This window comes from Scyliorhinus torazame, chromosome 3 (assembly GCF_047496885.1).
Source record: "Scyliorhinus torazame isolate Kashiwa2021f chromosome 3, sScyTor2.1, whole genome shotgun sequence".
NCBI lineage: Eukaryota > Metazoa > Chordata > Chondrichthyes > Carcharhiniformes > Scyliorhinidae > Scyliorhinus > Scyliorhinus torazame.
In genome coordinates this window covers 221,344,251-221,368,161 of record NC_092709.1, presented here as the reverse complement: position 1 = coordinate 221,368,161, position 23,911 = coordinate 221,344,251, and the positions used below count along the sequence as shown (strand labels likewise).

The following is a 23,911-nucleotide window of genomic DNA, read 5'->3' as shown; positions in this document are numbered from 1 at the left end:
TAACATAGCAAGAGGAACTCACAATACAATTTTAGCCTTGATCATTCAATGACATAGCTTTACACACTTCAAGTTTATGATGCAGCAAGACTGTGTGAGAATGTTGTTATTACAAAGTGAACTATTAAGACACAGGAGTGCTTATTATATTTTTCAAGATACTAATCTATTAAGGTGAATGAGTTAAAGCAAAATATCGGCCTATGAAAGTTCACAAATGAAAATCTAAATGTTTTATAATTGCCAGGTTACAATTTCTATTTCAAATTGCTTCCTTTATTTTCCCTATTTTGCCCGAGTACAGCTATTAGCATGACTTAGAGCATTCTTAAGTACTCAAACTGTTAACAAGCTTTGTTTAGTCATGATGAATCCAAAATATTGTTATTCAGAAACTCTTTATATCGAGCTGATAACTCCCAAACATTTCCAGAACTTTAGATAACACAGCATGCCTGTTTGCACTATCATTCCAGTGACTCCTACTGCTGAGGGCAGATGTGATGCTGATTGTAGCAGTTTACTTGCATTAAAAAAAAGTTCTTGTTCATCTAACCATGCAGAAAGATGAACAGAAATTGAAAATCACAATGACATCATGGGCGTCATTCTCCGACCCCCCGCCGGGTCGGAGAATGGCCGTTGGTCGCCGTGAATCCCGCCCCCGCCGAAGTCTCCGGTACCGGAGATTGGGCGGGGGCGGGAATCGGGCCGCGCCGGTTGGCGGGACCCCCCGCTCAATTCTCCAGCCCGGATGGGCCGAAGTCCCGCCCAGAAATTGCCTGTCCCGCCGGCGTAAATCAAACCTGGTATTTACCGGCGGGACCAGGCGGCGTGGGCGGGCTCCGAGGTCCTGGGGGGGGCGTGGGGCGATCTGGCCCCGGGGGGTGCCCCCACGGTGGCCTGGCCCGCGATCGGGGCCCACCGATCCGCGGGCGGGCCTGTGCCGTGGGGGCACTCTTTCCCTTCCGCCTCCGCAACGGCCTCCACCATGGCGGAGGCGGAAGAGAGTCTCCCCACTGCGCATGCGCGGGAAACTGTCGGCGGCCGCTGACGCTCCCGCGCATGCGCCGCATTTCCGCGCCAGCTGGCGGGGCAACAAACGCCATTTCCGCCAGCTGGCGGGGCGGAAATCCCTCCGGCGCCGGCCTAGCCCCACAATGTTGGGGCTCAGCCCCCAAAGATGCGGAGCATTCCGCACCTTTGGGCCGGCGCGATGCCAGTCTGATTGGCGCCGTTTTTGGCACCATTCGGCGGACATCGCGCCTTTGGGGGAGAATTTCGCCCCATATGTGAGTTATCTCCAATTGGTTCATTTATTCATATGCAACGAATGTTTATTTTGCACAACTCTCGTTACCAGCATTCTACATTCAGTACCTCTCCTTTGCTGTTGCTGTATTTTGATGTTGTCAACAAGTCATTCCTGCTGAATAGGCAATGCTGAAAGTGATACCAATCTACAGCAGTTATCAATCCAGTTTGCTTTGAAACTTAAAACGTGAGTGGCATGTGCCATGCAACACATGTTATGTCATTCTAAGTTTCAAGCATCAAATGTGCATGATTTATGTCGTCAATCTGCAAACACTGACATATTTATTGGCATGATCGAAGAGAGCGAGGGACTGAATTTTTGTCAAATATGTAGATATATTAGTGTCTATAACATGTCAACCTATAATGATGTACATCAGCTTCTGGAACATGGTGCTAGTTGCAACTGCCAGAAAGGAACCAGCATGTCACTCCTCGAGGGGCAATTACTTGTCACACTCTAGAAGTGCTGATTTCTGATACAGGAACTATGAATTTGTCAACAGATTACTGCTCTCACCCCATCCCATCCAGCTCAATCTATGGGATGTGCAGTCTTCTGGCTGCTGTTCTCTAGCAATAGCTAATATTCAGAAGGCCAAGATTTTGGTGACCAGGAGCACAGTTGCATAAATACACTCAACTTCTCCTATCCATTTCCAGAATACGGGGCGAGATTCTCCGACCCCCCGCCGGGTCGGAGAATCGCCGGGGGCTGGCATTAATCCCCCGCCCCCGGCGATTCTCCGGCCCGGATGGGCCGAAGTCCCGCTGCTAGAATGCCTGTCCCACCGGCGTAGATTAAACCACCTACCTTACCGGTGGGACAAGGCGGCGCGGGCGGGCTCCTTGGGGGGGGGGGGGGGGGGGGGGTGCAGGGCGGTCTGGCCCCGGGGGGTGCCCCCACGGTGGCCTGGCCTGCGATCGGGGCCCACCGATCCACGGGCGGGCCTGTGCCATGGGGGTACTCTTTTCCTTCCGCCTTCGCCACGGTCTCCACCATGGCGGAGGTGGAAGAGACTCCCTCCACAGCGCATGCGCGGGGATGCCATGAGCGGCTGCTAACGCTCCCGCGAATGCGCCGCCCGGAGATGTCATTTCCGCGCCAGCTGGCGGGTCACCAAAGGCCTTTTCCGCCGGCTGGCGGGGCGGAAATTAGTCCGGCGCGGGCCTAGCTCCTTAAGGTTGGGGCTCGGCCCCCCAAGATGCGGAGGATTACGCACCTTTGGGGCGGCGAGATGCCCGACTGATTTGCGCCGTTTTGGGCGTCGGTCGGCGGACATCGCGCCGATACCGGAGAATTTCACCCACGGAGTCTGTTTTAGTGCTGGTAAGGATAGTCCTCGAGTATCCTAGCTTTGAAAGGGGCAATCTGGGGCTACAAAAAGTAGTTTTAAGAGGCTGATAGGAAAGAATTAATTCTCTTCACTCCCCAATCAAAGTTTGGCAGGAAAACTGCACTATTTAAAAGAAATATTGCAAAATGTACCTATTTTAGATGAAAAGGTTTCCCTAGCAGTGAGCTGTTGGGGAAAATTTTCAGCCTCCTTGCCCCAAGTGTGAAAAGCTGGTTGTGAAACTATTCCTTCAGTGATCTCCTGTTCAGGTTTCCAATCCCCACCATTTATCAACTTCAATCATCCAAAACTCTGAAACCCATATATTATGCTGCATTTCCCAGTCCTCATTCTTGTTAGCCTACATTTGGATTCTTGCTTCCCAAAGTTTCTAACTTTTAAAATTCTCATCCTTATGTTTTAAACCTTTCTATCGTCTCATTCCCATACCCCTATCCCTACAAACTCCTCAAGCGTGACAATCACAACACTATTCTTCTGACTCTGGCACCTTGTGCATACCCACCCCTCACTCCACTTTTGGCAATCACGCCTTCAGTTGCATATACCCCAATCTCAGGAATTTACATCACAAACCATTCCAACTGTCCACCAGAGTATGAAGAAGTCATGTTGGTCTTGAAACGCTAACTCTTATTTCTCTCTGCACTGATGCTGCCAGAACTGCAGCATTTTCTGGTTTTATTCCACCATTTATTGAAGAACTCCTTGAAACTCACCTTTCAAATAAGCATTTCTACAGCCCACCTAATCGTTCCTTTGGCTCAGCCTCCAAATCTTCTTGGGATGTTTTGCATCAAAGGTCACACAAAAGATTTTAGTCATGCGACTACTTATGTTGCTATGCAACACCAGGCTGTTGAAAATGTTCTTGTGCATATAACATTTTTAATACACTGGAAAGTAATTTACACAGGAGCATTTGCAGTCTCCCACCTTTGTTCCAAATGAAGGTCAAAAGGAATTGTAGAAAGATGGCACATTGAGCCATTTATGCCACTTCTCTGAAGTTTTACCGCCATCTTCTGCTAATGTGTGGTAGGAGATTGGGGAGCAGCTGCAAGTTTTACCTTGTTACATACATTTTAAAAGGGCTCTAATTTTTTTTAAATTCTTTTTTAAATTCTTTTGTGGAATGTGAGGGTCATTGGCAATTTCAGTATTTGTTGCCCAACCTTAATTGCCCTGGAGACAATGACAGTGAGCCACTTTGTTGAATTGCTGCAGTTCATTCGGTGTAGTTCCACCCAGGGAGGGAGTTCCAGGATTTTGACTCAATGACAGTGAGTGAGCGGCGATATAGATCCAAGTCAAGATGCCATGTGACTTGGGAGGGGAACTTGCAGGTTGTGGTATTCCTATCTGCTCGCTGGCTTTCTTGGTGATAGGGGTCATGAGTCTGGAAGATGCTGGAGAAGGAGCCTTGACAAGTTATTGCAATGCATCTTGTAGATGGTACACACTGATATCACAGTGCACCATGGCGGAGGCAGTGAATGTTTTAAGATGGCGGATGGGGTGCAGATCAAGCTGGCTGCTTTGTTCCAGATTGTATAGAACTTCTTGAGCGTTGTTGGAACCGCACTCATCCAGGCAAGGGAAGAGCATTCTCTACTCTGATTTCTGCCTTGTAGGTGATGGACAGGTTTGTGGAATCAGGAGGCAAATTACTCACCTTCTTATTCTTCGCCTCAAATTCTTAGCCTCTAAACTTATTTTGTAGCCACAGTATCTATATAACTGGCTCAGTTAAGTCTCTGGTCAGTGGCAACCCCCAGGGTGTTGGTGGGGATTCAACAATGGTAACGTCATTGAATGTCAAGGCAAGATGGTTAGATTCACTCTTGTTGGAGATAGTAATTGGCTGGAACTTGTGTGGTTTAATGTTACTTGCCACCTAGCATGCATGCTGCCCATGTCTCGCTCCGTATGGTCAGTGCTTCACCAATCTGACCTTATGATGGAGGGAAGGTTATTGATGAAACAACTGAACATTTAAAAAATTAATTTAAATTACCCAATTCATATTTTTCCAATTAAGGGGCACAGCCAATCCACCTGCCCCCTGCACGTATTGGGTTGTGTGTGCGTGTGTGTGGCGGGGGGGGGGGGGGGAGATAGAGAGAGAGAGAGAGAGAGAGAGAGAGAGAGAGAGAGAGAGAGAGAGAGAGAGAGACCCACGCAGACACGGGGAGAATATACAAACTCCACACACAGACAGTGACCCAGGCCGGATTGAACCCGGATCCTCGGCACCGTGAGGCAACAGTGCTAGCCACTGTGCTATCGTGCCACCCATGAATCGACTAAACATGGTTGAGACTAGGACACTACCCCGAGAAACTCCTGCAGCTATGTCCTGGAGCTGAGATGATTGACCTCCAACAACCACAACTAATTTCCTGTGCAAAATTAAACTACTTGTTAGAAATCTGTAATAAGAATTATACTAGAAAAATTCAGCATTTTTAAAATTATGTGGGTGTCACTGGTAAGGCCAACATTTGTTGCCAATCCCTAATTGCGCTTGAACTGAGTAGCTTGCTCAGATAGCAGTTAAAAGACATTGAATAAAAGCAAATTACTGCGGATGCTCAAACCAAAAAGAAAAGGCTGGAGAATTTCAGCGGTCTGGCAGCATCTGCAGGGAGAGAATAGAGCTAATGTTTCAAGGCCAGATGATCCTTGGTCAAAGCTTTGACAAAGGGTCATCTGGACTCGAAACGTTAGCTCTTTTCTCTCCCTACAGATGCTGCCAGACCTGCTGAGATTTTCCAGCATTTTCTCTTTGGAGTTAAAAAAATTGTTGTGGGTGTGGGGTCACACACATGCCAAACCAGATAAGGAAGACAGATTTCCTAAAGGACATCAGTGAACCAAATGGGCTTTTACAACAATTCATTATAAGTTTCATGGTTACCATGCCTGAGGCTAGTTTTAGTTTCCAGATTGAATTAGTTGAATTCAAATTCCGCCAGCTGCCGTCGTGGCATTTGAGCCCAAGTCCTCAGAGCATTAGAATGGGTCTACTATTCATGTGACAGCACCATCATCATTTTTTCCAGCAATTTCGATTTTTATTCCATCTTCCTTGAGTTCAGCTGTTTTGTTCATGTTTGGACGAAGGCTTAATGAGGTCAAGACTGACTGATCCTAGCGGGGCCCAAACTGAACATCACTGAGCAGTTTATTGTTGTGAAAGTGCCGTTTGATAGCACTGTCGACGACACTTTCTATCACTTTTCTGATGTTTATGAGAAGACTGGTGAGGTACTAATTGACCAGATTGGATTTCTCTTACTTTTTATGAACAGGACATATCTCGGCAATTTTCCACATTGTCGGGTAGATGCCAGTGTTGTTAGCAATACTGGAACAGCTTGGCTATGGATGCAGCTAGTTCTGGAGCATAAGCGTTCAGTATAATTATTGCAAGATAGTGTACTGACATGGACTATCAACTGTTTTTTGATATCACATGGCATGAATCAAATTGGCCAAAGACTGGTGATGCTGGGGACTTAGGAGGAGGTGGATCAGCCACTTGGCATTTCTGACTGAAAATGGTTGGGAATGTTTCTCAACCTCATCTTTTACATCAATGTGTTGGGCTCCCCCATCAGAGAGGATATTTGTGGAGCCTCCTCCTCCGGTTAGTTATTAATTGTTCACTACCATTCATGGCTGCATGTGGCAGGACTGCAGAGATTTGATCTGCTCTGTTGACTGTGACGTTGCTTAGTTCAGTCTATCACCTTCTGCTGGGCATACAAGTAGTCCTGCGTTGTAGAATCACAAGGTTTTCACTTCATTTTAAATTTATCTGGTGCTGCTCCTTCCTGCACATTTAATTGAACTAGGGTTGAAACCCCTGGCTTCAAAAAATGGTAGAGTGGGGGATATGAATTTCCATATTGTGGTTGAGTGCAATTCTGCTGCTGCTGCTAATGACCCAGTCCTGAGCTACTGTTCTAACTCTATCCCATTTAGCATGGTGGTAGTGCCACACAACGTGATGAAATGTATCCTCAGTGTGAAGAAGGGACTTTGTCTCCATAAGGACTGTTTGGTGGTCACTCCCACCAATATTGCCATGGGCAAGTGTATCCATGATAGGCAGATCAGTGAGGGAAATGTCAAGTAGGTTTTTTCCCTCATATTGATTTCCTCTCCACCTGCTACAGACGGTCCTTTAGGACTTGGGCAGCTTGGCCAGGAGTGGTACCATTGAGCCATCCTTGGTGATAGACACTGAAGTTTTGTCGCACCCAGAATACTTTCTGTGCCCTTGCTACCCCTGGTGCTTCTTCCAAGTGGTATCCAACAGGGAGGAGTACTGATTAATCAGCTGAGGGAAGATAATATGTGGTAATCTATACGTTTCTTTGTTCATTTTGACTTTGTGAGACCAATGTTGTGGACTCCCAGGGAAATCCCTCTTGACTGTGTCCCACAATGCTGTCACCTCTGTGGTGCTTGGCCTGGTATTGACAGAGGACATACCCAAGGATGGTGATTCAAGAATCTGGGACATCAACTGTAAGGTATAATTCGTAAGTCTCGACTATATCAGGCTTGTTGCTTGACTAGGCTGTGGGACGACTCTCTCAATTTTGGGCACAAGCTGCCAGATGAGGGAGGACTCTGCAATTGAGCAGGATGTGCCATTACCAATTTTGGTGCCTAGTGCAATTCCAGGTGGTCCGTCTAGTTTTGTTCTCTTTTGACTTTCTTGTGCTGGTTTGGTGGCTTGCTCGGCCATTCCAGAGGGCAGTGAAAAGTTAAATATGTTTTAAACCCCAGTTCATGCACCATTCAAGACCTGTTCATTGGCTTGCTACCTTCTCTCTCTTTTTTCTGTTACACCAAGAACACTGCCATGCTACCAAAAATGTTCCATCACAACGACGGTGAAACTGTGTGCCCTTTGTTTAGAGTCTTTCTAAACAATACTATTTGTAAACCAAGCTCTGCCTTTCAGCAGTGCAAAGCCATAAGACCATTCTACAGGAGCAGAATTAGGCCCCTCAGTCCATCGAGTCTGCTCCGCCATTCAATCATGGCTGATATTTTCTCATCCCCGTTCTCCTGCCTTCTCCCCATAACCCCTGATCCCCTTATTAATCAAGAACCTATCTATGTCTTAAAGACAGTGATTTGGCCTCCACAGCCTTCTGCGGCAATAGATTCACCACCCCTGGCTGAAAAGATTCCTCCTCATCTCTGTTTTAGAGGATCGTCCCTTTAATCTGAGATTGTGTCCTCTGGTTCTAGATTTTCCTACTCGTGGAAACATCTTCTCCATATCCACTCTATTCAGGCCTCGCTGTATCCTGTACATTTCAATAGGATCTCTTCTCATCCTTCTAAACTCCAAATAGTACAGATGCAGAGTCCTCAACCATTCCTCATGCGACAAGGGATTCCATGGATCATTCTTGTGAACCTCCTCTGGATCCTTTCCAAGGCCAGCACATCCTTCCTTAGATACGGGGCCCTAAACTGCTCACAATACTCCAAATGGGGTCTGACCAGAGCCTTATACAGCCTCAGAAGTACATCTCTGCTCTTGTATTTTAGTCCTCTTGACATGAATGCTAACATTCCATTTGCCTTCTAACTGCCAACTGAACTTACATGTTAACCTTGAGAGAATCTTGAACAAGGGCTCCCAAGTACCCTTGTGCTTCTGATTTCATTAGCATTTCCCCATTTAGAAAATAGTCTATGCCTCCATTCCTCTTTCCAAAGTGCATTACCTCACTCTTTTCCAATGTATTCAATCTGCCACTTCTTTGCCCACTCTTCTAGCCTGTCCAAGTCCTTCTGCAGCTCCCCTGCTTCTTCAATCATTCTTCAATTGTATCATTTGAAAACTTAGCAACAGTGCCTTCAGTTCCTTCATCCAGATCATTAATGTGTATTGTGAAAAGTTGTGATCCCAGCACCGACCACTGAGGCACACCACTAGTCACCGGCTGCCATCCTGAAAAAAATCCCTTTTTCCCCACTCTCTGCCTCCTGCCAGTCAGCCAATCCTCTATCCAGGCCAGGATCTTACCCTTAACACCATGGTCTCTTAAAGGACCACTGATTCACTCCATGATCTATAGAAGTCAGCAAATTGTTCACTGACCTCAAACTGCTTCTTTTCTGTATTAAGTTACTTGCAGTGTTTTACTTCAGTAACATCGGTTCTATTGACAGCTTTGAGACAGATCTGTTCCTATTAAACACTTATAAAATATGAAACTCAAATTGTCTACCGTCCCACTATTAGAACTATTGTAAGGCCCAAAAGGCATGGACAGAAAAACTCCTCTTTGGATTTTTCCTCTTCGAAAAACATGAATAAAATTTGAAAATTGAATTAAATGTGTTACATTGCACCCTCAGTGGAAAAGTAAACCTTTCTATCTACAGGTCTGAGCATCGGTATTCATTATAATTTCAGTTATGGATCTTTCAGTTCAGTGCTTGTGTTGAAATTGAAATCTGTTGCCAATTCTCACCAGAAATGCACACCAGAAATGAAAATTTCTAGTTCCACATTTGAACCTGGATGTTATACTTTTAATCTCATTTAAAACAGACTATTTGAATTCTTCCCAGTTCCTAGATATGGCAGACAAATAATTACTTGGAGCTTCAGTGATCAAATTTTATTTTTCAATGTTGTAACTTCCACCGTCTAACTTTCATAGAACATAGAACAGAAGGAGGCCATTCGGCCCATCAGGTCTGCACCAACCCACTTAAACCCTCACTTCCACCCTATCCCTGGAACCCAATAACCCCATCTAACCTTTTTGGACAATCAGGGCAATTTAGCATGGCTAATCCACCTAACCTGCACATCTTTGGACTGTGGGAGGAAACCAGAGCACCTGGAAGAAACTCACGCAGACAGGAGGAGAACTGTTGCTAATTTCAGACCACGCATCACCCACAAAAAAAACCTTTCTCAACTCAGCACCTCAGATCTGGGTACAAATTATTTTTCTACTGCAGAAAGCAAAAATCATTTATTATAGCTTTTATTAATCAACAAAGTTAGGAATCATCAAACCATGACCACATTCAAAACTACAAACTGCAGCAGGCTGATGAAAAATGACATGCTATTGATAATTTATTAAATAAAAACACTTTAAATGAACATCTGAAATAGAGAAGCGCAAGATTAATTTTTCACCAGAAAGCAGTTCAACATTGAAGGTAGGGGGCTATAAACTAATAACTTCAAAATGAAATTTGTTTTGCAACATTGATGGCTAAAAAAGAACTAAAGAAAACTTTCTACCCTAAATCTAAATCCTTCATCAGGAATTCAATTACCTGGGTGCGGATGGACATTGTTCCATCTGTTGCCTCCACTGTCAAGTTGTAATTCGATTTCTGCTCTGCATCAAGTGGCCTTGCAACAATGATGGTTCCACTACCTTTGTCCACATCAAATCGGCTGTCATAGTTGCCACCTGGATTTAAGAATATGAAACGGTAGATGTAACAAAAACAAGCAGATTCTGCTCAGCTATCAGATTGCATGCAAATGAAAAAACTTTGGTCTTACTTCACTGAACATGCAACATGGCACTTGGGATGAACCTTGTACAATGTGACTTTTTGTACAATTAGGATATTTAGAGGCAGGGGAGGCTTTTATTTTATGAGATTTTCACATTAATAAGAAAAAACAAAATTCTGAAATATATAATCATTTAGCTTGGCATCACATTGCATGGGGAACACAGTTTCATACGGCTCGGAAATGGGAATGGGTTGCGGAGGGGTTTGGTTCATTGATAGCATAGTGTTTGTCAGCAGTGACAGGAGCGAAAAGGTATAGGCCTGATGATTGGGGGTGGAGAGTGAGAGCAAGAGACCTGGTAGAACTTTCTCGTGCCCCTGCGGGTAACATGCAAACATTAAGTTGGCTGCTTTGCAATTCCTCCCTGGAAGTAAATCTGTTTATCTCCGTCTTTTTCTGTTGACATGTTTCTTTCTTTCTCTTGATCGCATGCATGCTACTAATTGAAATGTATTTATTTCACAATTATCAACAAATAACAATGATGTAGGTGATTGAGGCACTGTTTGCTTTCATAAGAACATAAGAAATAGGAGCAGGAGTAGGCTAATCTGCCCCTCAAGCTTGTTTCGCCAGTCAATAAGATCATGGCAGCTCTGATGTGGTATTATCTCCACTTTCCTGCCTGGCCCCCACGATCCTCGACTCCGTGTAGATCAAACATCCATCTAACGCAGCTTTGGATATATTCAATGACCCAGCAGCCACTATTTGCTGGAGGAAGAGAATCCCAAAAACTCATGATCCTCGAAAAGAAGGTTCTGCCTTGTCTCCACCTTAAATAGTAGACTCCTTGGGCGAAATTCTCCCCCAACGGCGCGATGTCCGCCGACTGGCGCCAAAAATGGCGCCAATCAGACGGGCATCGCGCCGGCCCAAAGGTGCGGAATGCTCCGCATCTTTGGGGACCGAGCCCCAACATTTGAGGGGCTAGGCCGGCGCCGGAGGGATTTCCGCCCCGCCAGCTGCCGGAAATGGCGTTTGTTGCCCCGCCAGCTGGCGGAAATGGCGTTTGGTGCCCCACCAGCTGGCGCGGAAATGCGGCGCATGCGCGGGAGCGTCAGCGGCCGCCGCCAGTTTCCCCCGCATGCGCAGTGGGGAGAGTCTCTTCCGCCTCCGCCATGGTGGAGATCGTGGCGGAGGCGGAAGGGAAAGAGTGCCCCCACGGCACAGGCCCGCCCGCGGATCGGTGGGCCCCGATCGCGGGCCAGGCCACCGTGGGGGCACCCCCCGGGGTCAGATCGCCCCGCGCCCCCCCCCCAGGACCCTGGAGCCCGCCCACGCCGCCTGGTCCCGCCAGTAAATACCAGCTTTGATTTACGCCGGCGGGACAGGCAATTTCTGGGCGGGATTTCGGCCCATCCGGGCCGGAGAATTGAGCGGGGGGTCCCGCCAACCGGCGCGGCCCGATTCCCGCCCCCTCCCAATCTCCGGTACCGGAGACTTCGGCGGGGGCGGGATTCACGGCGGCCAACGGCCATTCTCCGACCCGGCGGGGGGTCGGAGAATGACGCCCCTTATTTTGAAACTCTGCCCCCTAATTCTAGATTCTCCCATGTGAGGAACCATCCACTCAACATCTACCCTGCCACCTTTAGTTATTCTGATTTCAAATGACGATAGGCTCAACTTGCTCAAACGTTCCTGAGAAGACCCCTTCATCCCAAACAAGCCTAGCGAATCTTCTCCAAACTGCCTCCAATGCAAGTATGTCCCTCCTTGAGAAAGGTGTCCAAAACCCCACACAGATCTCTATATGCAGCCTCAGAAATGCCCTGCACAGTTGTACCAAGACTTCCTTAATTATCTACTTCATCCTACTTGCCCAACCCCAACATTCGGTTTGTCGTCTTAATTACTCTCTGTACCTACATGCTAATGTTTTGTGATTCATGTCCGAGGACACCCTCCCTCTGTACTGCAGCATTCTTTAGTTTCTCCCCATTTAATCAATACACTGCTTTTCGACTCTTCCTGCTGAAGAGGACAACCGCACATTTCCCCACATTATACTCCAGCTGTCAATTTTTTGCGCATTCGCTTAGCCTATCTTTATCCCTTAAAATCTATATCTCTACCACCTATAAGAACAAGGGCAGCTGGTGCAAGGGAACACTGCCACCTGCACAATCCGCTCGAAGTCACAGACCATCCTGGCCTGGGACTATATCACTGTTCCTTTACCATTGCCAGGTCCAAATCCTTAACTTCCCTGCACCACTCAAACTGTAGCAGTTCAAGGAGGAGGCTCACAACACTTTCTCAAGGGTAATTGCAAATGGACAGTAAATGATGGTGACACCCACATCCCATTAATGAATTCAAAAAACTTCAGTAATCCAAAAAGACTAAGGGTGAAGATAGACGGTGTATATTTTGCTCCATCTGAAGTTTATAGAGAATGTATAGCCAATTGAAAGGGATCACTGTAGTCGATCCTGTTTTCTTCACCCACTCATACAGAAACAAAATGATGTAATTGCTTCAAAAAGAAATCAACTTTATATACATTTTACCTGAATTTGGACATTTATCCTTCAGGTCTTCTTCAAATAATTTTGAAAAATGATCAAACTTTGTTATCAAATTGAGTTTGAGATAGAGGCATGTAAACATTTATCTCTTATAAGCTACTGATGCACCCAAGAAATTCTGTGTAGTAAACATGATCGGATTGCTGAATTTGTCTCCACTTCCCAAAATTACTCAGCTCGGAGAAAAACGTTATGTCCAAACATCGGATTTTGGGACAAGTAAAACCTTTAACAAAGGTATGAAAAGGCAGAGATAACAATTCATTGGATCAATAGAACGTTATCCTAAAATGTTTCTAATTTTCTCAACAACTTATTTTAAATATTAACAATTTTAATTGCTGAGCGAAACAAAAGTTGTATTATTGTGGTTCAGTTCTTTATCGACAAACTGTGACAACAGAAAATTTTCACATCAAAACAGGTATTTCTATTCAAAGTGTTTGAATATGGATATCCATTATAAATATTGCCATAGGTAATTCTGATGCTGAATGATGAGATTAAATACCATGACTCCTGAATTACAGTTTATGAACAAGAAGTGTACGCTCTGAAAGGTTCTTAACACATATAGGTATAATTTTCCCTTCTCATTCTCATGGATTACAAAGAACCTTGAAACAGGTTCAAGATATAAAAAATCATTAAACTTTTAAGCTCATTCCCCTTTTACCATTGACACAAAAATTGATATTTTTGACCATTTAAAAAAAAAGATTTTGCTGAATGTTTCTGCAGATTTTTAATGCCCAGCCATTCAATTAATGTTCAACACAACAGACAGTAAGCCACTTCTTAGCTTAGCACATAAAATCAATTCTGAATTAAGTCAGAAAATATTCATATAATAATTATGTTCATTTATGAGCCAACTGCTTCATGTTCACAGGTGGCTTGTTAAAAGTTTAGAACAACACTTGCTTCACACTGCTACAATGAAATGAAATGAAATGAAAATCGCTTATTGTCACAAGTAGGATTCAATGAAGTTACTGCGAAAAGCCCCTAGTCGCCACATTCCGGCGCCTGTTCGGGGAGGCTGGTACGGGAATTGAACCGTGCTGCTGGCCTGCTTGGTCTGCTTTAAAAGCCAGCGATTTAGCCCAGTGTGCTAAACCAGCCCCTAATACATGAGAATAGAATTCCTCAAAGGTTTTTAGGAAAACTAATTTTCAAGACCTGTTCCTTATAAAGATGAAGTAACTTTTTAAACTGAGTTATGCAAAATAGTAGAACATAGAACATTACAGCGCAGTACAGGCCCTTCGGCCCTCGATGTTGGTACACTCCAGCATTCCCAGCGAATCAATGTGAAATGTCAATCACAAGTTTCATTCAGCCCATCGAGCCTGTGCTGCCATTCAAACAGGCCATGGCTAATCCAATCCTCAATCTCAGTCTTAAATTTCAATCGACCCAGCATTCTAAACTTTGGGGGCAGAGAGTTCCTTTGTGTGGAAAAGCACTTCCTGATTTGACAAATGAATCATTTAATTCTAACTTTAAGATTAGATGTTCTTCTGCTGCATTCCCTCAGCAGAATAAAGCAACTTTTCAATATCTACCCTACTGAATTCCTTGATTACTTTGGACACATCAACTGGAGCACCTGTCAACCATCCCAACTCAAGGTCTGGATCAAAATGAATGGAAGTTTAGAAACAAGTTTGTGCACTTTGTGAGATTTACTGGAATACAGTCAGTAAATACTATTTACTGGAATACAGTCAGTAAATACTACTGGTAAAATAACTGCAATCTTTTTTCCTTTAAAAATCTAAAATGTTGATTTTAATTACTAATTGCAGGTATGTTACATACCTCTTAGTTTTGAGTAGAGGGGAATTATCAACAGAACTTCCAACTTAGTACTGAATAGTAGAAAGCTCTAGTTGTATTGCTCTACGCTGAATATGCTATTTTAACCTTTCCAATATTAATATTTTATAGATATGACAAATGACCAGATTTGCCACTGAACAGCAAATGATTTTACTAAATGTTGGTGCGATTATAAATATGTAAATATTTTGTTGCCTTAATTCATAACCAATTTTTAAATGTAGCTATTTTCCAACAGCAGGTTATAAGAAAACTCAAGGTTGAAATTTCAGCTGCAACTGACAATTATTGTTATTCTTGCTTTCACTAGAAATATTTTGAACAGCTACTGTTTTAACAAGAAAGGGCATGCTTATTTCAATCATTAGCTGATTACATTCAGGCAACAGCGTGATGACCTGAGCGCAATGTAGACCATTTTTGAAGGTGAAGGAATGTTGTAAAATAGACTCAACAGTGCTCTAAAGTATACTACTGCAGTTCCCAAGTAAGATGCTACCATCTTCTAGGTGGATATATTGGTGAGAAATGATTCATTTTAGAATGATCTGCTAATTCATGAAGAACCTCAGAAAACTAGCATTGTGGTAATCAGCAAATCAATACAAATTCAATGCATGAATATTTAATAACTTCAGGTATAAAGGTCACTGAGATATGGAACTCTAAGCATCCAGTCAGGAATTAAAAGCACAAGAGTAGGCACATTTTAATTGCTTCCTTCATTAAAAGTTAGCCTCCAGCCAGAATCAAAGAAGTTAAAATCGTTTCTCAATTTCACATGATTCTATATTTTAAGTAGAATTTTGAATTCATTTTTATTTGCTAATTCTTTAAATTTTAGCAAAGCAGTGCATGGTTATGAAATATGAAACACTAATTATTTACTTTTGAGAAAGTGTAACTCAGCCAATTTTGGCATTGTTTTATATAGAAATATTAGGTTTTTTTGTTTTTTTGCTTCATATCTTCAGACACTTTTTTTAGCATGGTGGAATAGCGGGAAAACGTTTGAAGGATTAGCATGTTGATCATCAACCTGGACCATGCCATGCAGACACAATTCAGTCCTCAGTTTAAAGGTATATCTTTCATTTTTATATTCTGATTATAAATTCCAGATTTATAAAGAAACAGTCTATGGCCGGAATTCTCCGGCCGTTGGGATTCTCTGTTCCCGCCGGCAGCGTACCCCCGGGGTTTCATGGTGACGTGGGGTGGCTTCAATGGGAAGTCCCTTTGACAAGCGGCGGGAGCAGAGAACGGCTCACTGCCAAGAAACAAGTGGCTGGGGGACCGGAGAATTCACCCTATGTAAACTGGCATAATAAATTCACCTTTTGGCCAGTGGTGGTGCTGCAGCACACTATTGAGGATAAAAGAGAAATTGCAGCAAATTTGTACAGTTCCATCATAGATAATGGACTTTGAAATTATAATTATGATGTTTGAGCTGTACGCAGAACAATACTTTTCACTGTATCTCGGTAAACGTGGCAATAAACCAATCCAATTATAATTGAGGAAGTTACAGATAGTATATATAGTATATATAAATGCAAAATTTTTAATATATTGATAGACAGATATACATAGAATTAACAGAAGAGAACAGCTGGATTAAACATAAAAACAGCAGCTTATGCAACCACTGACAATATAAAATATGTTAAGCTTGCTAATTCAATGATACTTACTATATGAGTATAAGTTATTTGGGCAACATTTTTCTTAGTTTATGAACAGAGCAAAAATAATATAATTTCCATTGCTAAATTTAATTAGTAGATCTCATAATGTAGTACCAAAGTATAATTATGAGATGGCAGCAGATACCTTCTGCTGTACAGTTCGGGTCACAAGCCATCTGAAAGATATAAAACATTTCTCTAGCTTGTTTGTCACCTTGCAGAGCCAGAAACACAGTCGAAGACAGAAAAGGCAGCAAGGATAGAAAAGAAAAGAAATTAGATTAGTAAATGAGAATCTAGTCAAAGGTTAGATACACAATAGTAGAGGGTAGACCATTATAAGGATGATCCCACAATCCAGTACTGCTGATAGGAAACAGCATTCACAGTCAATATATTCTGTGATTTTGTTTTGTCCATCAAGAAGAATGGGTGAAAAATCACAGGCTGCGCACCTGTGCCTTCCCTTTCAGTGCTGTTCTTGTCAGAGGTGTCAGATTGCAGAGGCACCATTTATTTTCCTGGTTTCACTCAAACTGCAATTTACACAAATTAACATGCATATCTTTGTACTAACAATGCAAGTCTCTTGGTCTGTTCTAATCAACAGTTCTGAAACATTTGATTTAAATACGTTTAGACAATTTAAATCTGAAAAATATTATATCGATGCAATCTCAGTTACATGTTTTTGTTTGTGCACCTTGGGATTTTATTTCTGCCCCCCCCGCACCTGCCCCACCGCCATGTTAGCCGTCAAGGCTGTTACATAGTAGAAGAAAAAAATATCACAAGAGGACAAATTAAATTACAAGCCTGATTTTCAAATAGAATGTAATTTGTTTATATTTATCATTATGAACTCATTCAGTTTACAAACAGCATGTTGAATTTATATATAATTACGTAAATTCAGTAAATTGTCTGCCCATTCTGTAAATGAAACTTTGTAAACGTCCAATTTGGGGTCTGATTTGTGAGCATGTCAAAGGAAACAGGATTGTTGGTTGTTCCTGTGTACTTTATACGCATTTCCATTTGCTTATTTAAGCACATCTAGTGCATTAAATAATACATTAATAATCTAAGCAATTCCAGGAAAAAAGTGAAAAAAGATGCAGTCCACTGTCTCCATTAGTTTATTAATACTGCAATTGAACCAGAGGGACAGGAAAATCAAAAGCATCATGGGCTGATTCGACTGACCTTGCTCAGAAAGTAGTAAGACATTATAGTAATCCTTTGTGCCTCTAGATTAGGGTAGTTTAAAAAAAAATCAGTCAGTGTTTCTACTCCTATGGGAAGTGTCATGAGGTAATAAGACTGAACACGTTATGTGCTCTTATATTTAAATAGTCAATCAAGGCTTATGTGGCATTAAAGGAAAACATCAATTCCACAGAACTTCATGACTCAGGGATGGTTTTGTTCCCACAATCCACTCAAGGTTCAAAATTATGAATGATTTCTGAAGACAATTCATTATACAATGAGTAGACAAGGTGGGCACTTTGCCCTATTAAAGAGTACCCAGAGGGTGAAGAGAGATCGGAGAAGAATGGCAAAAAAACAAGAGGAACCAAAAGTATCCAATAGAACTGAATTAATTGTTTCAAAGTAGCCAATTCAATAAGATGTTTGCTTTGGAAATCGTTACACCTAACTAACAAGAACGACATCACATTCCTTACCGGTGATATCAAACCAGAGGGTAGTGCCAGCAGGTTCAACAGCAATGACTCCAACCATGTGAGTAACTGGATCACTCTCCATGGCACTAAAGGAAAATGAAGATTCTTCAAAATTCCATGGCACAGGGGATGGCTTGGGTTTCACAATCCATTCAATGTGCAGCCGAGTTGCAGATGATTTCTGAGGGCGTCCATTATCCACAGCTTTTATCTGTAAAAAATAATGTATCTTTTACCTGACAACCCTAATGCATATTGCTAAAGGAGATGCCATCATTGTACAATTCATAATGTATAGATAAACAGTACAAAGTCACTTCTTGAAGTCTCCAGGCATCCATTTATCACTTTACATTGCACCTAGGAAATGAACATTGACCACGAACACAAGTAGAAAATTGTACTGCAGGCCCATGACGGTGCGAGAAATCCATCTCATTTACAAATGCTTCACTCCACATGGCCACATCTTTAGGAACTAATAAAGGCATGTTATATTAGATGTGATGATGTTTCTGTGAGCTATTTTGAGGTATCCTACTTTGTAAGCAAAGAATATGGCCTATAAATTGGTCTGCACAACATATAGCTTTAGGTTGCTTTAAGGTAGCAGGGCCATTTGAGACCTTAGGATGGTCAACCCTGCCCTTTAGAGAGTCGCCCTCAGGCAACGATCTCACATTCAAGGTTTCAAGACTAGGCCAAGAGCAGAACCACTACATTTTGGGTGGTGATGACAGAAGAGCTAGAACTTTGAGGAACAAGAAGTATTTACCGATAAAGGGTCCCTTGGGAAGCGAACATGTTTTTCCATTCAGGACATATGAGGAAGGTGATGAGAAAACACCTCCTGCGGGATTCTCCATCTGCGGGATCCTCTGCCCCGCCAGAAGCGCATCCACGCCTGCGTGTTTCCCGATGGCATGGGGTGGCCCAAATGGGAAAACCCATTGGCCTGCTGTGGGAACGGAGATTCCCGCTGCCGGCGAGGGTGCGCCGCGCAGGAAAATGGAGCTGGCAGGACGGAGAGTTCCGCCTCTCATGTATTCTTGACCCAAGTCATACTAAAGTTGTGAGTGGAAGGCTCGGACAAGCAACTGAAGTGGAGGACTGCAAATTCTGGAGAAATGAACAAAGGACCTGTTCATTGCCACTATATGGACCACCATGTGGTAACCAGGCAGCATTCACATGTTTCCAGCTGGAAGTGAACTGTCTTCCATATTCAGCAAGCACAAAGTGAGTCTTCTTTATCTGCACTTGAAACTGGCATTATACCCACTTTGCATATGCTTGCTTGAGGGCCCTTCCCCATGATCTGTTTACTCTGAGTCAGGAAATTAAGTCTAGCAATCACCAAGGCCCAAAAAAAACAAGTAACTTACTGGAATGAGCGTCTAAATGAGTGCTTCTCCCAAAGGCACATTGAAGGAACTGATAGCCATCCCTCCTCCTCAGCACTGCCATTATCCATCCCCACCCTACCCCAACCCAATTGTTCCCCATGTTCCAGAACATGGGGCGAGATTCTCCGACCCCCCGCCGGGTCGGAGAATCGCCGGCGCCTGGCGTGAATCCCGCCCCCGCCGGTTGCCGAACTCTCCGGCACCGGATATTCGGCGGGGGTGGGAATCGCGCCGCGCCAGTTGCCCCCCCCCCCCCGCGATTCTCCGGCCATGGGCCGAAGTCCCGCTGCTAAAATGCCTGTCCCGCCAGCGTAAATTAAACCACCTACCTTACCGGTGGGACAAGGCGGCGCGGGTGGGCTCCGGGGTCCTGGGGGGGGCGCGGGGCGATCTGGTCCCGGGGGGTGCCCCCACGGTGGCCTGGCCCGCGATCAGGGCCCACCGATCCGCGGGCGGGCCTGTTCCGTGGGGGCACTCTTTTCCTTCCGCCTTCGCCACGGTCTCCACCATGGCGGAGGCAGAAGAGACTCCCTCCACTGCGCATGCGCGGGAATGCCTTCAGTGGCCGCTAACGCTCCCGCGCATGCGCCGCCCGGAGATGTCATTTCCGTGCCGGCTGGCGGGGCACCAAAGGCCTTTTCCGCCAGCTGGCGGGGCGGAAATTAGTCCGGCGCGAGCCTAGCCCCTTAAGGTTGGGGCCCGGCCCCCCAAGATGCGGAGGAATCCGCACCTTTGGGGCAGCGTGATGCCAGACTGATTTGCGCCGTTTTGGGCGCCAGTCGGCGGACATCGTGACAATACCGGAGAATTTCGCCCATGATCCTAATTTCCTGCCCAAGGCAGGTCATGGTTCCAACGTACGTAGCTGAAAGTTATTGTGACGCTAGAAGTAGCATGAATTTGCACTCCTCTTCGCTGGCTGAATCTTATTGCCAGTTCCGTTAAAATGAAGCTGGAGGTGCAATACTGGGGCAGTCGCGGGCTTCACTTTTCAGGTGTCGCTAAGAAAAATTCTCCCCCCCCCCCACTTATCTATTAAAGGAATTGCCTGAATTTCTGGGCCAATGTATCTGAACTTAATGTTCAAACCTACACACAGACATATGTTTATACATTCATGCATACTCACTGTAAGTATATCATACTCCCCAGCTGCAGAAAACTTCTTAGATGAGACGACACCAGTTTTAGGCTCAATGAAGAACTTGCCCTGTTCATCTCCCTCTTCAATACTGTAAGATATCTCTGCATTTGGACCTTCATCTTTATCAGCAGCAATTACTCTAAAGATAGGTTCCCGCTTAACTGATTTCTCTCGGTCTGGTTTTATTCGCTCTGGAAGTTTGATTTTATAGAACTTTTGCAAGAACTGAGGTTTGTTGTCATTTTCATCCAATACCTTCACGATAACTCTAGCAATGGTAGATTTTGGGATGCTGCCATTGTCAGTAATTGTCACCTGTTAAAACAGCAAGAAAATCAAAACCATTATTAGTATTAGCTTTTTAAATCATCCAGTTTTATACTGTGCTAGAACTCATTTTGCTCATAAAGTGGAAGCAAATATATTCTTAGGTTCAAAATACAAAGTATTTATTGCCAGACCGAATAAAACTTTTCTTTCTTTTTGCTTCACTCTAAGTCATTTGAGACCAGTAACTTCAATATCTTGAGGCAGTGATCAGCATTTTATATCGGAAAAAATATTTTTTTTAAAGACATGTTAGAGCACAAACACTAAATTTTAACGTAAGGCATGTAAAAATGTGGAATTTCAGGTTCTAATGGGCTTTATTTTAGTAGACAGGAAATTTCTTTGAAAGGATTAAGAAATATATCAAGAGATTGTGTTCCATAATTGCTTTTCACCTTTAGGATCTCTGTATGCTCCCAAGCAAACTGATTAAATTCAAACCTTTTCCAAGGCTGAATGTGAAATATGTTAGAGTGGTTTCAGTCAACTTACTTGCAGCAAATATGCACAGCTTTAAAAACATAGAAATTGGAGCAGAAGTAGACCATTCGGTCCTTCAAGCTTGCTCCGCCATTCAGCATCATGAATGATCCTCCATCTCTACGGCGTACTCCCGCACTCTTCCCATTACTTTTGACACCTTTAGAGTCTAGAAACTATCTATTTCCTTCTTAAATATATTCAGTCATTTGGCCTCCACAGCCTTCTGTGGTAGAGAATGTCACAGTTTCACCACCTTCTGATTGAAGACATTTCTCCTTATCTCAGTCCTAACTGGCCTGCCCTTATCCTGAAACTGTAATCTCTTGCTCTACGCCCTCAAGTCAAAGCAAGCAACATCCCTGCATCTATTCCGTCCAACCCTGTCAGAATTTTACACATTTCAATGCGATCCCCTCTCATTCTTCTAAATTCCAGTGGATACAGGTCCTCATATCTGCCCTTATGACAAAACTGCCATCCCAGGAATCAGTCTGGTGAACCTTCTCTGCACTCCCTCTATGGCAAGTATGTTTCTTAGATAAGGAGACCAAAACTGCTCACTTATTAGTGCTAACTGACAAGTATGCTCAAAACAGATAGGACAGTTTATGTGTTTATGTAGGGAACACCTAAATTCCTGCTGTTGTTGTAATGGGTACATGTGATTGAACATATTAAAGAAAGTTTGACACTGTGTAACCATGGGCTGGTTTCTAAACATCTCTAGTTTAGTGCTTTCGCTTCCTCTTTTTCTCAGTGGAAAGCACTTGACTGCTATTGATCTTGTCATGAGCTGTCAGTCATGGCTAGAGATTAATAAGCATTGCAGTTAGATTCACAGCCGGCTACTTCAGATCCATTCAAGTGTGAAGGGAAATGAAATTTAAAAACTCAGACATTTGGTGGTCTGGAAGCTGTCAATTACAGCCTAGCAAAAGCGTTTTCTCTTTGAAGTGCATAGATCAAAGGATCTGAGGGTGTTTAAGGTTTTCGCTTTCTATGAAATTACAGGTGCTGCTTTCTCTGCGTGAGACAGCAGATGTAAGACCATAAGACCATAATACATAGGAGCGGAAGTAAGGCCATTCGGCCCATCGAGTCCACTCCACCATTCAATCATGGCTGATTTCAACTCCATTTACCCGCTCTCTCTCCATAGCCCTTAATTCCTCGAGAAATCAAGAATTTATCAACTTCTGTCTTAAAGACACTCAACGTCCCGGCCTCCACCGCCCTCTGTGGCAATGAATTCCACAGACCCACCACTCTCTGGCTGAAGAAATTTCTCCTCATCTCTGTTCTAAAGTGACTCCCTTTTATTCTAAGGCTGTGCCCCCGGGTCCTAGTCTCCCCTGCTAATGGAAACAACTTCCCTACATCCACCCTACCTAAGCCATTCATTATCTTGTAAGTTTCTATTAGATCTCCCCTCAACCTCCTAAACTCCAATTAATATAATCCCAGGATCCTCAGACGTTCATCGTATGTTAGGCCTACCATTCCTGGGATCATCCGTGTGAATCTCCGCTGGACCCGCTCCAGTGCCAGTATGTCCTTCCTGAGGTGTGGGGCCCAAAATTGCTCACAGTATTCTAAATGGGGCCTAACTAATGCTTTATAAAGCTTCAGAAGTACATCCCTGCTTTTATATTCCAAGCCTCTTGAGATGAATGACAACATTGCATTTGCTTTCTTAATTACGGACTCAACCTGCAAGTTTACCTTTAGAGAATCCTGGACTAGGACTCCCAAGTCCCTTTGCACTTCAGCATTATGAATTTTGTCACCGTTTAGAAAATAGTCCATGCCTCTATTCTTTTTTCCAAAGTGCAAGACCTCACACTTGCCCACGTTGAATTTCATCAGCCATTTCTTGGACCACTCTCCTAAACTGTCTAAATCTTTCTGCAGCCTCCCCACCTCCTCCATACTACCTGCCCCTCCACCTATCTTTGTATCATCGGCAAACTTAGCCAGAATGCCCCCAGTCCCGTCATCTAGATCGTTAATATATAAAGAGAACAGCTGTGGCCCCAACACTGAACCCTGCGGGACAACACTCGTCACCAGTTGCCATTCCGAAAAAGAACCTTTTATCCCAACTCTCTGCCTTCTGCCTGACAGCCAATCGTCAATCCATGTTAGTACCTTGCCTCGAATACCATGGGCCCTTATTTTACTCAGCCGTCTCCCATGAGGCACCTTATCAAAGACCTTTTGGGAGTCAAGATAGATAACATCCATTAGCTCTCCTTGGTCTAACCTATTTGTTATCTCTTCAAAGAACTCTAACAGGTTTGTCAGGCACGACCTCCCCTTACTAAATCCATGCTGACTTGTCCTAATCTGACCCTGCACTTCCAAGAATTTAGAAATCTCATCCTTAACAATAGATTCTAGAATCTTGCCAACAACCGAGGTTAGGCTAATTGGCCTATAATTTTCCATCTTTTTCCTTGTTCCCTTCTTGAACAGGGGGGTTACTGTAGGAGAGAGGTGAGTTTTAAAGTAGTGCTTTTGT

The 23,911-nt window shown here is 43.8% G+C and overlaps 1 protein-coding gene across 10 annotated transcripts in view; it reads right to left on the bottom strand.

Moving 5' to 3' along the window:
• Positions 1–23,911, bottom strand: part of fat1a (FAT atypical cadherin 1a) — a 289,367-nt gene that overhangs the window by 84,819 nt on the left and 180,637 nt on the right. For 7 of the 10 annotated variants that reach the window (XR_011940244.1, XM_072496899.1, XM_072496891.1 and 4 more), the window contains exons 5-8: positions 20,563–20,892; positions 18,028–18,238; positions 16,482–16,550; positions 10,014–10,153 (exon numbers count right to left, since the gene is read on the bottom strand). Coding sequence is in view for 9 of the 10 variants with exons in the window: in XM_072496899.1 (XP_072353000.1) it covers positions 10,014–10,153; positions 16,482–16,550; positions 18,028–18,238; positions 20,563–20,892 (750 nt within the window). In the remaining variant the exon portion in view is untranslated. Of the gene's footprint in view, positions 1–10,013; positions 10,154–16,479; positions 16,551–18,027; positions 18,239–20,562; positions 20,893–23,911 lie in introns of those variants that run through there. The other 3 variants (XM_072496896.1, XM_072496898.1, XM_072496900.1) reach the window with 2 other exon arrangements.